Genomic DNA, 17,096 nt, shown 5'->3' on the forward strand with positions numbered 1-17,096 from the left:
AGGCAATCTGCAATAATAATAATATATGCCGAAATCATTTATGATCCTTTTTATAACATACAACTTGGTCTGAGAGTAGGATCGCTATGCAGTTTTCTACAATACAGACTATGCCTTGGGAAACAAATGCGGCGTGAATCTTGTTAAAGAAACAGTCAAGTCAAGAGCAAAACGTTGCCCAGGCTTGGCTGAGCCCAATGTAGGTTGAAGCATTGCCCAGGCTTGAACAAGACCAATGTAGAAATGTTGCCCAGGGTCGGCAGAAAGACCAAAGTGGTTTGAATTGTAGCCCAGAAGTGACGTAGACTGATGCAGGTCGAAGCATTGCCCAGGCTTGACCAAGACCAATGTAGGTTGAAGCATTGGCCAGACTCGACAAAGACCAAAGTAGGTTGTTATGTTACCCAGAAGTGACTTAGACTAATGCAGGTCGAAGCATTGCCCAGGCTTGACCAAGACCAATGTAGATCAAAATGTTGCCTGTCCTGTTCCACAATAATACTATGGAAATTGTCATGATTTGAGCTGTGGTTCTAATCTACTTTAGATTTTGTCTTACAGTTTTCTTACATGGATGATGGGTATGAGTGGTCCTCAATAGAGAATTTGAGGGTAGCAGATGATCCAAATATACACTTATCAATGTATTTTAAACCAGGGGCTAGAAAAGTTTGAATTTATTCTTAGCGGAGAATCCTCCAGTATTTGCCCCATTCTGAAGAAATGTACTTGACGCTAAAGGGGAAAAGTTTTCCCCCACCTCTAGCCAGTAGAATTTAGTAGATTATAGCATTGTAGGATTACATGATTTTGGGAGAGACAGTAATATAAAGTTTGGCAGCGGCGTTCATAAATAAAAATTATAAAAATCAGGTGTATTAATGTCAACAGAATATTTAATTAAATGAAAACACAAGCAGAAACACGTAACAATACAGATGCTGGGTTTATAAATAATGCCTGCCAGGAGTTTATATTTACTTTATTTATTTATTTATATTTACAAAAACCACAATTTGTTGATATTTACGGTAATTCCCATCAGTACAAGAAAATGGACATTAAATGTTTTTACACCACATTTAAGGGGATTCTCCAGTGCATATTGCATACCCAGTTGGTGGCCACACTTTGCAGGGGCCGACGACACTGGCGTGGCAGAGAGGGTACGTATGGGGCTCTGTTGACCATTGGCCGGCCAGGCGTTTGCCCGGCGGCTGATTCTAGCAACCAGGTTTCACCGAGCCACATTCTTAAGGGTTTGTTGACCCCGTGATGGATAATAATCACCTTGTAAGGATTTAAAATATAAAATGTATGGGTCATCCATAGTTTTTTAAATAGCGAAGAGATTAGCATGTTTTTTTAACACAAATAGCTGATGGTTGGCCGGCATCTGCGGTGGTAACCAGGGGCAAGACTGGAGGTGGAAATCACCATCGAAGTCAACTGGCCTTTTCCCTCTAAACTCTTATGATTCTGTACCTTTAATATGTGGAAGTTTTGCTTATTCTTCTCCTTAATATGGCTATTCTGCCACAAGAATGTGGGTTCAAGTTCTCACCGCTCTTTATAAAAGCTTCTTTGGATATTTCACGCCACCTGCTCTTCTTTCTCAATAGCTCCTTGTTCTACAGGAGATTGTCCTGTCGCCATTTCATCATCGCAAGTGGCCGGGTCATCACAAATAATTTCAAATGACCCCGTAGGAGGCTCTATATCAATACGGCTACCGGATACGGCCCGCGTATGTATCCTCGTTCGTCTCTTTTGGAATAATTTAGGTGAAGCTAAATATCGAACCTGCAAAATGAAACGCAACTTAATATAGAACTTACTATACAAAGGCTTCAAAGCTAACCTTAGCTGTTTAGGGGGGAGGCATTGGGAAGACACAAGTTACCTACAAACCGAAGAGTAAAGCCGACCATAGGTAAACTTTCCGGAATATAGGTGAGGAAGGTGCCCAAGTTTTCTGGAGGGCTGGCAGCATTAGAGCAGGGAAAGGATTGAGCCAAATGCCGCTCTCCCACCCAGCGATTAAACACACCGGCCCAGAAGCCTAAAAAACTGTTCTAATATCTGGAGCCTCTGGGTGAAATCCCTAGAATTGCAAGATGGACTAACATGAACTATTTCCCCACCAAATGCTGAATAACCCAGATTTACCAAAAATAACTGATAGCTATTCGTGTAAAAATAAATAAAATACAAAAAATATTTCTTTTGCCATTTCTCAACCTGGGATTTGAAAAGCTCCAGGTGCTCAAAAATCATCTACGACGATACGTACCCTGCCGTTGATCATGGCCGCCTGGACCACAAGAGGATTTGCTGGAAAATGAAAAAAAAATATACATTTTTTTAAAATAAGCTACAAAAAATGCATGAGCAAAAAAGGTGAAAGGTCTTAAAGGTTGTTGCGGAAATCAAAATGTATTTTTTTTTTTAATTCAGTTTTTACAGGTACTTCATATTTTACATTTCTCTCTGTTGTTTGAATATCATTGGTTGTAAGGGAACAATCAAGAATACTTTACCTTTGATTTTCCTAAGATACTTAAATAACAAGGTTGAAGCTGCCAAGACCATTAGGAATCTCAGTGATATGGAAAGGTACGTTATCCAGGACTTGCTCCTGTTTCCATGATTTGCTGCATTTTTCTTCAGAGTGTCTATAATGCCTGAAATTAGCCAAAAAGTAGTATGAAACATAAAAATCACATACGATCCAAACTTTGAACCTCTCGTCTCAACCGCCTGTTGGGAACTCTCTGGGTTTGACCCAGAGTCTCCGAGTGAAGTCCTGCGTCACTGGGTCTCAGGCTTACTTCTCTCTTTCCCCAGACTGGAGGGGTGAGGTTTAGCCACGCCCACTCAACACCCACTTTCCTGCTAGTCCTGCCCCTTACAAAGCCATTCCCACAGAATGGTAACCTGCCATAAGAAGCTCCCAGGTTTATTGGACCTCCAGGCCATTCTTTGTATGCAGAGTGGCATTTAGCTCCACCCATTTCTTGGAAATGCACACCCACTCCTCCGCTTGCTTATTCCCCGCCCATTTTACAGCTCCTCCCCTCCCCAGCCAGAGTATTAATATAGGAAGCGGAGAAGGGCAGAAACTGGGAGAGGACCCATATTATGAATTGTTATAATATTATAAAATGATTTCGGTTAGCACCCCATATAGAACGTGTTTCCTCCCTAATACCAATATCAGGAACAATATCAGGAAAAAGAAATATTAACTTTTATTAAAACATAATTTGTGGGTTTTTTCCGTATTATAACCTGATACGCCAGCTTTTGACATTTTTAGCTTCCTGCCTGCTAAAATTCCAGGGAAATTCATCACATCAGGTCCGGAACATGAATTTATTCTACCAGACCCATTTATTATCGATAATGGTGGCTTCTCTGGTGTTTTGGAGATGATGAAGAACAAAGGGGGGCTGCAAAGTTTGGCAATGGGGAATATTGGTAGCCAATCGCCTTTGGCTGTCAGTGTCTTATCCTAAAACAAAGAAGATTCTGTGAAACTTACCAAACACATTGATCTTTATCACATGTCCTTCTCCTTGCTGAGTGCCGAAGTCTGCCCAACATTTATAGAATCCAGTATCGTTTTCATGAACCGATACAAACTTTAGCAGATAAACCCCATCGTTCCTTCTACGTTCTTCCCATTGAACGGAGATCCCCGGACCTCCTGCTATAGCTTGGCATATTGTGTCTCCAGAAACCTTGCACCAAGTCATATGGGGTGGTCGTTGAGAACAGAACTGGACGGGACACTCTACGGTGAGAGGCTCTCCTGCAGATCTATTATACTGAGTGCTTCTGGGAATGAGTACATGATTTCTACAAGACTCTTCTCCTGGGAACGAAAGGATGAAAAGAGAAAAAACAAAGTGTATGTGTTCTTACACTTGGAAGTATTTATGTTGGAGACTTGTTGGCTTGATCACCTGAATGGGGTCTACAATAGTTGGACACAGCAGCTATCTCATTGAGAAAAAAAACATATTGAGATCCCTTAGCCTTTCCTCAAAGTATTTTTATCCTGCAAATCGTTCATCTTCTAATTTCTCGGAAGAAATATCATTCCTAAGATGGTCTCTCCAATGCGGGAGTTGAAGTCTGACCAGGGATCTAGAACGTGTTAGAACCACCTCCCTCCTCCGGGTATTAATGCCTCTTGCTATACAAGCCAGCACCCTGCTCACTTTTCCGGACGCTTTCTTGCGTTCTCTGAATCCAGGCGATCCCTGATTCGGAGTGCTTACCAGTCACAGGATTGATCAGCAGATTGACGGCTGAAATCATCATTAGAATGACTTCTTTCCTCCGAATAACGAGATCCATTCTGATCGGTGGGGAGGGGCTCCGAGCTGCTGACTTTGTTTAGCGCGACAAATATTACACTTCCGTTCTGGTTAAAATGGAATCTAACGGTAAAAATTATCGAACTCGGCCACTCAAAAAAAGAATTTCACTTTCAGGTGTTAGAGGAACGCTTCTGCTTTTTGGAATTGGAGATCCGGCGCCTTAAACTATTTTTAGATATGCAGTCTACCAAACTTTTGTAAACCAAACCATACATTTTTATTCCAGTCCGATTCAATTGAAGCCCCCCGGCCAACAGACGTCACTTGTGCGAGCTTTAACTTGTCAAATTCCACAATTCATTATAATAGATATAACTTTGGGTAACTTTACTAACATTAAATATAAAATTGACTAGCCATGTATATGTATCACGTTACACAAATGAGTACATTATTATTATTATTATTATTATGTCTTGGATTCCATGATAAAAGGTTCACAAGTGTTGTTGTGACTAAAGAGTGGGGCTTCCATAACTCCCAACAGTCCTGATTTTTGGTGCTTTTCTCCCTGCTGTATCACAGCTAAAATCCCCGCTTGAATGCAGGTGACTTCATTTAGACTATCCTAACCAGTCATAGTTTCAATGAGGAAAATGCTACTGTATGCAGCGCTGGGGGTTATTACTGTATACAGCTCTGGGGTTATATTACTGTATACAGCGCTGGGGGTTATATTACTGTATACAGTGCTGGGGGTTATTACTGTATACAGCGCTGGGGGGTTATATTACTGTATACAGTGCTGGGGGTTATATTACTGTATACAGTGCTGGGGGTTATTACTGTATACAGCGCTGGGGGGTTATATTATTGTATACAGTGCTGGGGGTTATATTACTGTATACAGCGCTGGGGGGTTATATTACTGTATACAGCACTGGGGGGGTTATATTTCTGTATACAACGCTGGGGGTTATATTACTGTATACAGTGTTGGGGGTTATATTACTGTATACAGCGCTGGGGGTTATATTACTGTATACAGCGCTGGGGGGTTATATTACTGTATACAGCGCTGGGGGTTATATTACTGTATACAGCGCTGGGGGTTATATTACTGTATACAGCGCTGGGGGGTTATATTACTGTATACAGTGCTGGGGGTTATTACTGTATACAGCGCTGGGGGGTTATATTACTGTATACAGTGCTGGGGGTTATATTACTGTATACAGCGCTGGGGGGTTATATTACTGTATACAGCGCTGGGGGGTTATATTACTGTATACAGCACTGGGGGGGTTATATTACTGTATACAGCGCTGGGGGTTATATTACTGTATACAGCGCTGGGGGTTATATTACTGTATACAGCGCTAGGGGTTATATTACTGTATACAGTTCTGGGGGGTTATATTACTGTATACAGCGCTGGGTGTTATTATTATTACTGTATACAGCGCTGGGGGTTATTATTATTACTGTATACAACGCTGGGGGTTATTATTATTACTGTATACAGTGCTGAGGAGGTTATTACTGTATACAGCGCTGGGGTTAATGCTCGATGAGAAAAATATATTCATGCGGCTTTCCCTAGGGGAAAATCACCAAAGTTAAACTCCCAGATCTTAATGGCCACAGCACGAGCGTCAGCAATTTAGGTAGATTACGTCTCTTTCTCTACTAAAAACCCACAGAGGAATTGAAATTCACTTTGTGAGCCACAAATAAGGTAGAAAAAAAAACTCCAAAGAAGAACTTAAAAAAATCAATTTCTGGCCGCTGGAGGCATAACACCACAAAAAAAAAAGTGTGAAATGGTCCTTTTTTATTAACTGGTATCAGCCGAATCGCGAGAATGTCGGTGCGTTCATTTGAGCTCAATATGTATTCTTCATAAACGAGGCTGCGTAGGACATTAGGATTGGGGTCAAAGCCGAATACCGAATGCTTTGAGGGAAAAGCATAAGGAGATGTTGTGTCAAGGCCTTTATTCTGAGCCTGGAAGGAATCACAATACAACACGGGATAAAATCTGAGGCTCCGCAGTATTAGAGCGCTGCGGAGCGAGGACATGCGCAGATACTAGATACATGGTAGCTAAAGGTCCTCTGATGGTCAGAGATCGGTGGGGAGCTTGAAGCTCTCATTATTGAACTGATGAAGGACAAGCTAGACAGCTTCTAATTGTCCTCTGAGGAGATGAAGCGACTGATGGCCTCTAGAAATGAGAAGGAACACTGGCCGGGCACGTGATGATCTTCATTGGTGGTATGAGGGGTACATTGACTGCTCCCCCAAACCCTCCCAGTTTATCCAGCGTTGGCCAAGACAATTGTACTTGTTAAATCCCAGCACTTCTCTCCCTTCATACCTAGATATACCCTCAATTACCGTGTAGCCCTTTAATATCTGGGTGTAATTGCCTTGTCCCGAGTCCTGTACCAGTTTCCAGTTCCTTGCCTATGAGTTTGTCTTATCCTGCCGTTCCATCGCCATTGGGTTCTGAACCCTGTACCAGAATCCTGCTTGCCTTTACTTTCCTTCCTCCTTTTGGACTGACGTCCCTCGTCAAAGACTAAGAGTCGGCCTTTCTGCACTACTTTCCAGAACCGTGTACCAACTCTTGGTCCGTCTTGACTGCTCTTCTGAGTCCTGCTGTTCACACCGGGTCACAGAAACATTGAAAATTTGCATTTCCTCTTAATTTATCTTCAGATCTGAAGGCTGCCAGGAGAGTCGACGCTACAAAAAATATAATCTGCAATTTTATGGCAAACTTCCCCTTTTAGATATTTATATATATATATATATATATATATATATATAATTTTCACAGACAACAGTTTCTTGGTCTTAAATGTAATAAAAGTGTATCTGTTTTAGGAAACGATGGTGATACTATGTTATCCTCTGCCACCAGTGTTTACCAGCATGTATGGGCCAGTATATTAGCGCTACGGAATTTGATGGCGCTATTCAAAAAAATAAATAATAATAATAATATTCCCCTTAGGTTATTTCTAAACTGGTATGAGGAACTCTTGTTGGTTATCTTTTGTTGTCACTCAACCAAATTACCCACAAATAAAGAAAAAAAACACAAAAAATGAGTAGTTAACCTCCTCATTGCCATAGAGTTGCATACTACTTTGCAAAGCCCTGGGACGGTATCAGAGGAGAGAATCCATAGAATATGGATCCTATAATGGGATCATGTACAGGATCCAGACATAGTCTAAATGCTGCATAGAATACTTATAAAACATAAAAAGACTACTGGCAGTGGCCTTAGATGTTTAAACAAGAGCAGCCCGGGGGGGGGGCAATTGCCCCCTCCCCCACCTCCCCTGGGTGAATTATATTTCCAAAAGTAACTTTTTTGGTATACAGTACCCAATATTGTCATATCAGTCACTCTGCATGGATAATAAGTACATATTTAGATGAGGTAGCAATCACAAGTTCTGTTTATGCTTTATTTAAAGGGACACTCCAGCCACATGGTAGCTAAGAGGTCCCTTTAAATTTCTATGGTGCCGATACAGGGGTATACCTGGGAAGTCTTTTTGCCTTATTCTCAGGGTGAAGGGGCAAATTCCCTCTGTTAATATTTATTCTTCAAACCTGCCAAAAAAATAAAAGGAAGAAGCTCCCTTGGGGAGAAAATTTCTTCCGTGATCTGATGGTTCACTCCACTGATTGGCTGCTGGAAGCATCAGATCACTGGCAGGAAAGTGGTCCCCTTCAAATTAATGGGAACACTTTCTGGACATGTGTATGGAGGGTCTTTCTAGACCCTAAGAATGCTTCTCGAGTTAACGCAGGAGATTTGGCTAAATAGCCCATACAGTTGCAATGAGCACAAAATTTCAAGGGACCACATTTAAGTGCATACGATGGCCGTGTGTCCCTTTAAAAACCCGATGAGATTAGCGAATCATATACATGTTTATGTAGGTGCGCATATATTTATATCTTCCTCGATCCTTTCGGTAAAAATTTTACAATTGCAAAAAAAAAATACAGATATTTAGAGAATTATTGGAAATCTAAATGTGTCACGTTGTGTTTTGACCTTTAGTCCTTTGAGTTTATTGTTATTATCAGAGCTGGGAATTAACCCCGTTAACCTATGCTATGGAAGGGAATTTTGGAAAGCAAGCAAAACATTTTTCTAATGCATAAAATTAGATGGGCTCGAAACATTTCCTCCCCCTCTCCAAAAAAACTACTTTTTGTTTTCTTTCAACAGGTACATTTTAGTGAATTTTGTGCTTTGGATACTATGAGTCAGTGAGTTGTTGATGTGCTTGGAGTATAATAAATACAGAAATCTAATGGGCGTAGTAAAAATATAACCAAGGTTCCGTGATACGGAGGAGAGGAGTCGCTGGTAAATAGATCATCTTTTACTTCAACCTTTGTCCAACCAAAGTCCAGCTGTGTAGCGCCAGCTCTAGCTAAGACTCCATCCTCACCTAGAGGACTCTGAGCCTGCCTTCTCGGTAACATGCTTAAAGGTAAGGCAGCTTGCCCTGGGTTAGGAATCCGGGGGGTATTCAGGGATTAAGAAATTGCAACAGATGCTCTGCACGATATATCGATGACGTTTCTGGGCTTTAAATGTTTTACATCCCGCTGGAGAATGGTTGCAAGCCATAGTAGAAATCTAATATGTTTGCGTGTGTATATATATATATATATATATCTCTCATTCTTTCTTTATTTATTTGTTTTAATTTATTTATTTATTTTAATTTATTTATTTATATAACTATAGTGGATGTCCTCAACGGTTTACCGTTGCCGTAGGTCCAAAATTTAGAACAAGGAGTGTAAGATGGACAATCCATTTCACCAAATGCTCTATGAATTATCAGGAAAGACTAAAGGATTTCGATATGTATGACTTGGGGGAGAGAAGAGAGGGGGGGGGAGACATTTAAATACATAAAAGGGATCTGACAAAGTACAGGAGAGAAGATTATTTCAAAGGAGGAGAAATGTTAGAAAAATAAGTTATAATCTAACACTAGAGAGTCGGAGGCTTAGATGGGATGGAAGGAAGTTTTACTTTACTGAGAGGGTGGTAGATAAGTGGACCAGCCTCCCAGCAGAAGTGGTAGAGGGTAATACAGTGAGGGGATTTAAACATCATGGGATAGGTATATGGCTTCTGAATCTAAGACGAGACCAACGACATGGTATCTCACATACCTGCTTTTTCTGATTTCTTGGGGATCCAGGCGATAAAAGCTCCTTGTAATTAATTGCTTCCTCGTCCTGCACTCAAGAAGCCACTCAACGCTAAATCGACCTGATCTTTAGATTAAATGCAATTCCTGTGGCTGTGAGTCGCAGGTAAATTGAGGTGAGAGGAAACATTTAATCTCGCTGTGTTTAGTATGCATTATATAGGGTTAACCCTTGGAAGGAACATGCTGGCCCTGCATAATGCATAGTTATATAATGCAGAAACCTCACCAATATAACTATGGTTTACGCAAGACTGACCCTCTTAATATATAGTCGGGACAACAAAATCAAATGGTTTGGATCTTAATCCGATAGAATTGGCTATAAATGGCTTTTTAATGCTATATTCAAAATCTGACGACTGTTCAGAATTAGGGCAGGTGACCCACGGACTTCAAGATCCCGATAACCAGCCCATCGAGTATTTGCAGGATTGCCCGATGGCCATCTGGATATTATAGAAATATGTCGTGTATATAGTCATAGATGGTATATCTACCATCTAGGGCCTACTAACTCTATTGAGGCTGAGGCACCACGTCCATGATTCAGGTCCTCCTCATGCTCTGTTGATATTCCTTCTGGGTGAAAATGAAGAAACGTCCATTTTTTCCATCAGCAAGCGCGTATGCCAAGGGTGTAACTAGAAACCACAGGGCCACCGCGCAAAAATTGTCCACCCAGGGGGAGAGAGCCAAAAGTCAAGGTCAGTCAAGGTCAGCCAAATGCCCTTGTTATATAACAGCCCCAGAACAGAAACTTGATGCAAATGAATTCATCCTGCCCAATACACAGCAACCAAAATAGACTGTGGATAAAACCCCAAAGGTAAATACATCACTGCCTCTATGGCCGCCATCTTTTATGTTGAGTCACCAAGTGTAGTTTCTATGGAGGTTGCGCTGAGGAGTCAGTAGACCAGTTTCAAAGGAGATTTCTAAATTTTTGCAAACCAACCCATGGGACAGTAGCATGAGCCTCATCACCAAATCTGACCATCTGGCCCAGGTACGGACCGGCTGCCCTAGGCCTAGACTGACTGGAATACTTCATGACGTCTGCAGTCATTGATAGTAACATTACACAAAACAAAATCATCGGAATCCCTGCCAAAAATTGCAAAATGTTGTGTCATACGAGAAAAAATAATAATGATCCATATTGCTCTGTTGTAGACATGGTGTCTCCTTCCCAGCCTCGCGAATGCACCGTGACTAAACAAGACGGCAAAGGCTATGGATTTTTCCTGCGTATCGAGAGGGACGAAGCCGGTCATCTCGTCCGGTCAATCGAAAAGGGCAGCTCGGCCGACAAAGCCGGTTTAAAGGATGGAGACAGAGTCCTAAGGGTCAATGGGACGTTTGTGGATGAAAAGGAGCACAAAGAGGTAACAGAGAAATTCAGAGCTGTTGTTTTGGTTTCTTTATTTAATACATGGAATGATTTGCATTAAATAGAGGGTACAGAAATCTTAGCCTTCAGTCAGCCCCATCATTTTTATTAATTTTAACACCATTATACTAAAAATAATGGGTATACAACTTGGAACCACTTTGTTCTATTTTATGTTTAAAAGGCGAGGGAGTGAAGTGTGAGCTTATCAAACCCTGGTGTTTGACCTGTTGGCCAAGCTCAGACTTGTAGACAATTACTGCACACGCGCTGGACTGATATATAGCCTCAGGATCCGACAAGGCTTCTTATTGAAGATTTATTGGTAGCAAATAACATTGCAAAGGTAAAAGTTTTCAGGAACTGTCTGACGCGTTTCGCACACAAAGTGCTTAATCATCTGTTGGCCATGCTTGAAAATGTTGCAAGAGCTGCTCATCGTTCACCTGTCATGGAACTTTTACAGAATGGCCGACCTCACCTTCTTTAGGGATCATATCAAGCCGGTACTTAAAACCACATAAAAGTCTGTTTTTTTTGGGGGGGGGTTCAATTCGAATGCCATTTCCTTTAAGTTGGTGAAGCATTTCAGAGAGAAACGCTACATGTTGTCTTTTCCTGCCAACAGCTAAATATCTTTCTGTTCTCTACCAGCAACAGATGTATCATAAAAATAGTATACATTTTACTGACTGCTCTATCTGTATTGTAGCTCATAAGAAAATGTGTAAAAAAAAATAAATATATATATATTAAATTAAATTTAGAAGTGGAAGCAGGCCAGGGAAAGCAGGCATAGTTGGGGGGTTATGGGTGGTCATGAGTGAAAGAGGAGACAAGGACAGGGCAACCTTTTAATTTTTGGGTGACACCGACTCGTCCTGAATCTATCCACTTTCTGCTCATTCTGCCTTTTTTTCCTAGGGCATTTCCCAAGTATCGCCATTTCCCCCATGTCTAAATAGGATATCTGGAGCAGAATTAAAAGACCTCATTAATGGTTTTTTTCGACAGGTGGTAGAGCTCATCAAGGGCAGCGGAAACTCTGTAAGTCTTTTAATTTGGGACGGGGAATCCTACAAGAGCGCCAAGAGAAAAGGAGAAGATTTGTCTAAACTCGACCAAGCGCCATCACAACCTGCAAAGCAGCCAGAGGTCAACCAGCCAATGAGCCAAGCCGCGATAAATGGAGAGTCCACCCCAAAACCACGGATCTGCTACCTGAATAAAGACGGTGTCAGTTTTGGATTTGCCCTAAAAACTACGAAAGGTGAGAAATCTATTTGGCTTCTATGTAACTATACTGAAACTATACGCAAGAAGGTTACAAACAACTGTTTATGCAAAGCCGCAGAATAGGATGGCACTATATTATAAAATTGTGAATTGCAAAAAACATCCTTAAAGACAAAACTTTGAGGATTCTCTGGTGGAATTTTCGGAAAACGAGCTGAATTATTAGTGATTTGTTGAAATATTTGACATTGAATGTATCGTGTTCCAGAGAATGACCTGATCCTGACCTCGCTGTTGCCGAACGGCATCGCGGCCAAAGCCGGAATACGCGATGGAGACCGTATCATTGAATTGAACGGAAAGAATGTCGAGGAAGACACACATGATCAGATAGCATCAAAGGTTCTTTGAGACAAAAATCTTTTAAGTATGGGTCTAGACCGTTATCCCGGACAGCTTTATATGTATAGTAGAAGAGGTGGGGATTGAAGACTTGGATGATAAGGGAACCAGATTTTTATAGGATAACATTGGGAGGTTCATCTCTAGAGCCTTAGCCTAAACAAAATAGAAGAGAGAGGGAGAGAAGACTCAAGTGATCATTGATGTTCCCACTTGGTTCTAAAGATGGTTCTCTAGCTACCTGCCATTGGACATTAGTGGTCTATGGACTATGGTCTTTGCACCATCTAAAATATCCATGGTATTAACCCATTTTTGTTTTTGTTTCTGGCCTGTGTTGGATGGTACATTGGGTCACCTTGAGGAAACACCTAATCAAGCACCCAACGTTAACACATTACTGGTTTCTGGAGAAAACTAAACCCCTAACTCAATACATATCCTGACATAAACTGAGCTTCTGAGCCGTGCTCCCCTGAGAATAAATCGGATACTCTACTTTGGTGGTCTGGGAAGTGGTCAACATCTTTATTTATTGCGTTATCATGTTTAGGTAAAGGAATCCGGAACAAGTGTTGTTTTCCTGGTGTCAGACAAGGAAACCATCGAATACTTCTCCAAACGGAAGATGAAGATCACAGGAGAAGTGGCTACTCTAGAACTCCTGCCGCACAAACCTAGAATTGTGGAGCTGAAAAAGGAGCCGAGTGGTTACGGGTTCTATCTGAGACAAGAAAAAAATCAGAGAGGTTAGAAGCGTGAGCTCAAGCATTGCGTGTAATGACTGTGTTATATGCAATATACATAATGAAGTGCGGGATGACTATGAAAGATAAACAAGGATACGTAAATGGAACCCCAAGCCAGCACTCAATAATTGCATTAAAGGTTATTTTATAATAAAGGAGAGCAGATCCTTGTGTCGCCCTTAATTCTTTGTCTTCTTGTATACATCCCCCTTTGAATGGATCCGATTCTTCTGTCGCAGGTCACTTCGTTTTGGATATTGACGCAGGCAGCCCAGCGGAAAAGGCCAAGCTGAAAGACTACGACCGAGTTGTCGCTGTCAACGGACAGTCCGTGGAAAGCTTTGACCATGAGCAAGTGGTGGAAGCCATTCGCATGGGAGGAGAAAAGACCACGCTACTGATCGTGGATAAGAAGACGGATGACCTGTACACAATGGTGAGAAGTAAACAATCATGATAGTCATGCCAGTCATGATGGTTGTTTCTACGAACTTGCGTTGGGTGAAGCCATAGAAGATGAGAGTGGTGGGGCAGTGGTACTTACAAAGTACTTTAGTATGAAGTCTACATTTGTGGCGCTGCATGGGTCACCAGACTGTCTCTGTACCAGAAGCTGTTTTTTTACCCCCAGAATGTTAGAAACTGGAAGTATATTGAGCTCTCTCTTTTGCGAGATAAGTAATGAGAAGTTGTGTGCTCAAAGGAAGACACAAACAAGGTGTCCAGTCAATCATATTTGCATCAATGTTTATTCTGATGTCCAGTAAATATTCTATTTCTTGTTATTTCAGGCCGGTGTATCACCTTATTTATATTTGCAAGAACTAAAGGAAGAAAAGAAGAGCGAGGTTCAAAATGTGACGGCTCCAGTGGTCTCTTCTACACCGGCACCCTCCATCAGCCCGGTCCCGTCCGCAACAGCCGCGAAACCAGCCCCATCTCCAGACCCAAAGCACAAGCCCAGGCTATGCCGATTACAGAAGGGCACCGGCGGGTATGGTTTCCACTTAAATGCAATCAAGGAGGTTCCTGGACAGTTTATTAAACAGGTAACTCAAACATGTAACATTAAACAGCTGCCGAGCATCCTCATTTCTTGGGGGTAGTAGAAAACTCCATGTAGGAAAGTTACAAGAAGCTCTCCAGTGTGGCCGAATACAAAGGTTGCCACTCATTTTATGTATCCCCCCCCCCCACAGGTGGCGAAGGGGGGACCAGCTGAGGTGGCGGGGGTAAAAGAGGATGATGTGCTGCTAGAAGTAAACGGCGAGAACGTGGAGAAGGAAAGCTATGTGGACGTTGTAACGAAAATCAAGAGCGGCGGAAGCAAGCTGACAATACTGGTCATTTCCCAAGAGGGTTACGAATACTACAAGGCGCAGAAAATCCCTATCGCAGCTTCCATGGCCGACCCTCTGCCCGAAAAGGAGAGTCCTCCGAGCTACGGGGAGGTAGTCAAGTCAAGCCCGGAGAAAAAAGAAGAAAAGGTAAGCAATATTTCATTTATTTCCGGAATGTTCTCCATCGTACGCAATACCTAAAGGCGGCTTCCGATCAAGGTGGTGGATACTTCGCCTTATTAAGGATTTTTTTATTTACAAAAAACGCTAATTTCCCAAATATAAAATTCTGAATATAAATTAAGCTTCTAAAAAGGTGTTTACAGATCACATTAAGAAAGATGATTTGAATCTTTGCTGTTTTTTTGGGACCTGTACGATTATTATCTCTCCGTGCCAAAATTTAGAACTTTGCCCCAAACAACTATACTTTTTTACACAAACAACAATAAATATTAAAATCCCCCTTTTCTCTTCGACAGGCGGAAACTCCAACCGCCAAGGATAAACCGCAGAGCAAAACGGAGGATAAAGATCACAGCGATAGCGACAGCGACAGCGACAACGAAAGCGATGATGACACCCAACTGTAAACATCCGAGTCAGAGACTATCATCCGTAGCGGAATATAACACCCAGCATCCTCAGGGACGCACCGAATTACATACGACAGAGGCCAGCTGTCACAGGACTTCAACTCCCATTAATCTCTGCCAAGTTCCAGTCCAAGACGTTTCTTAGACCATCCAAACACTCTCGACGGTCCAGCTGACTATTCTGTGCACGAGAAGGGCTTGGTCATGGGGGAAAAAACTCAAGACTGAATGTTTTTGTCACGGTATTTGTTCAATTCAAGGCAACCGTAATATCACGTTAATATGTAAACCAGCAGAAATTCTAGAAGAAGCCGTTATAATGCCCAAAAGTTAATTCCATTCGCAGATCTTCGGCTTGCCCACCAGCTAGTCACCCAGAAGACAGGGGCGTCACAACGAGCCCCACTGCGATCTTCTAACTGCTGACATCACAGATTTTGGTATAAATAAAAACCATTTATTGAAACCGTAACTTGTGTGTTTTTTTGTTTGTTTCAGGATAATTCCTTTGCGAGTATTTAGTTTAAAAATTCATCTCCGGGATCCTGAGAATTTTTTCACCAAATTACTATTCTCTGCGCCCAATCACTGCGAAGGCTGCCTGAACCAATCAACAGCCATCAGCAACTTAACAGTAGGGGAGAGGTAGCTAAATGGGCTTAACGAATAGAGTAAAAGCTACTTTACCCCGTTGTATACATTGTGGTTTACAATCTGTAAACATCATCCCACCATCAGCACACACAAGATTATTTTGTGGACAAAAGCGGAGAATTTGGGAAAAGTGAAAGATCAACTTTAGCTTTAGGTTTATTACGTGGATTTGTCCCAATAACCCATTGGACAAGAAGCTCCTTTGAGCCGGGACGTCCTCACCTGTCGTCTCTGTAAGTCAATTTGTTATGTTATATACTACTTGTCCTTTCTACCCATTGTACAGCGCTATGGAATTTGGTGGCGCTATATAAAACAATAAAAATAATAAAGGACAGAAGAGGGAGAATATATGTTATGTTCACTCTGAATAGCACATGATGCAGGTATAAGGTTACCCTTCCACTCACCTTCACCGCTTGGCATCTAGAAGGTGGTGCTGCAGTGTATCTGCCATGTCTTCTCGATGGCTGTGCATAACACTTTTGCGGTGGAATGAGATCTAGGTGTCCTGAAGCAACACACCATGAAGTTGTCCATACCCGCCAGCAATATGAGGCACACTGCTACAGGAATTGCCATGGTACCCTCTCCACCGCATAGCCCTCCAAGTTTAAAGTATAATGTCCAATGTACAGAAAAATAGAACATTATATATATAAGGGAACCATCCTTTTCATATGCATTTGTAATAATTTGGAATTAATCATTAATATTTTATTCCCTGCGTTGTTGCGTAAAATCATAAGAGATTAATAATAGTATATATGGATATTGTTTTATTGTAACAATATTTACAATATATTTGTTTTAAAAAAAAACAAAAAAAAACTATTGTATTGTACCAGTAAAACAATCCTTCTCCCAGATTTCAACCCAAGTTTTTAGATTAATTAATTTGAGAATGCGTAATACGATTGAAGAAAAAAAAAAAGGCTTTTTTTTTTTTTATTTTTTTTTTTTAATGGAAGGTGACTGGTCCTCTGTTAAAAAAGGAAAAAAAACTTCTCACATTGTGGAATATACCCCATGCAGAAATAATAGGCTTTTTTTTTTTTTATGTGAATGGTAAAGCAGTTGATACTATGAGCTTTTGATGTGTATAGAGCTTAAATCAGTATAAGGCAGGCTTGA

At 41.4% G+C, this 17,096-nt stretch overlaps 1 protein-coding gene across 1 annotated transcript; it reads left to right on the plus strand.

Moving 5' to 3' along the window:
• Positions 1-8,847: 8,847 nt before the first annotated feature.
• Positions 8,848-15,957, plus strand: LOC149281427 (Na(+)/H(+) exchange regulatory cofactor NHE-RF3-like). Its single transcript, XM_089499288.1, has 10 exons — positions 8,848-8,857; positions 10,769-10,980; positions 12,000-12,266; positions 12,498-12,623; positions 13,177-13,372; positions 13,612-13,808; positions 14,164-14,421; positions 14,572-14,859; positions 15,195-15,301; positions 15,807-15,957. The coding sequence occupies exons 1-10, from the start codon at positions 8,848-8,850 to the stop codon at positions 15,955-15,957; spliced, it is 1,812 nt and encodes a 603-aa protein (XP_089355414.1).
• The last annotated feature ends 1,139 nt before the right edge of the window (positions 15,958-17,096 follow it).

Source organism: Sceloporus occidentalis, unplaced genomic scaffold (genome assembly GCF_023333645.1).
Source record: "Sceloporus occidentalis isolate IW3139 unplaced genomic scaffold, rSceOcc1.0.p SCAF_132, whole genome shotgun sequence".
Lineage (NCBI taxonomy): Eukaryota > Metazoa > Chordata > Lepidosauria > Squamata > Phrynosomatidae > Sceloporus > Sceloporus occidentalis.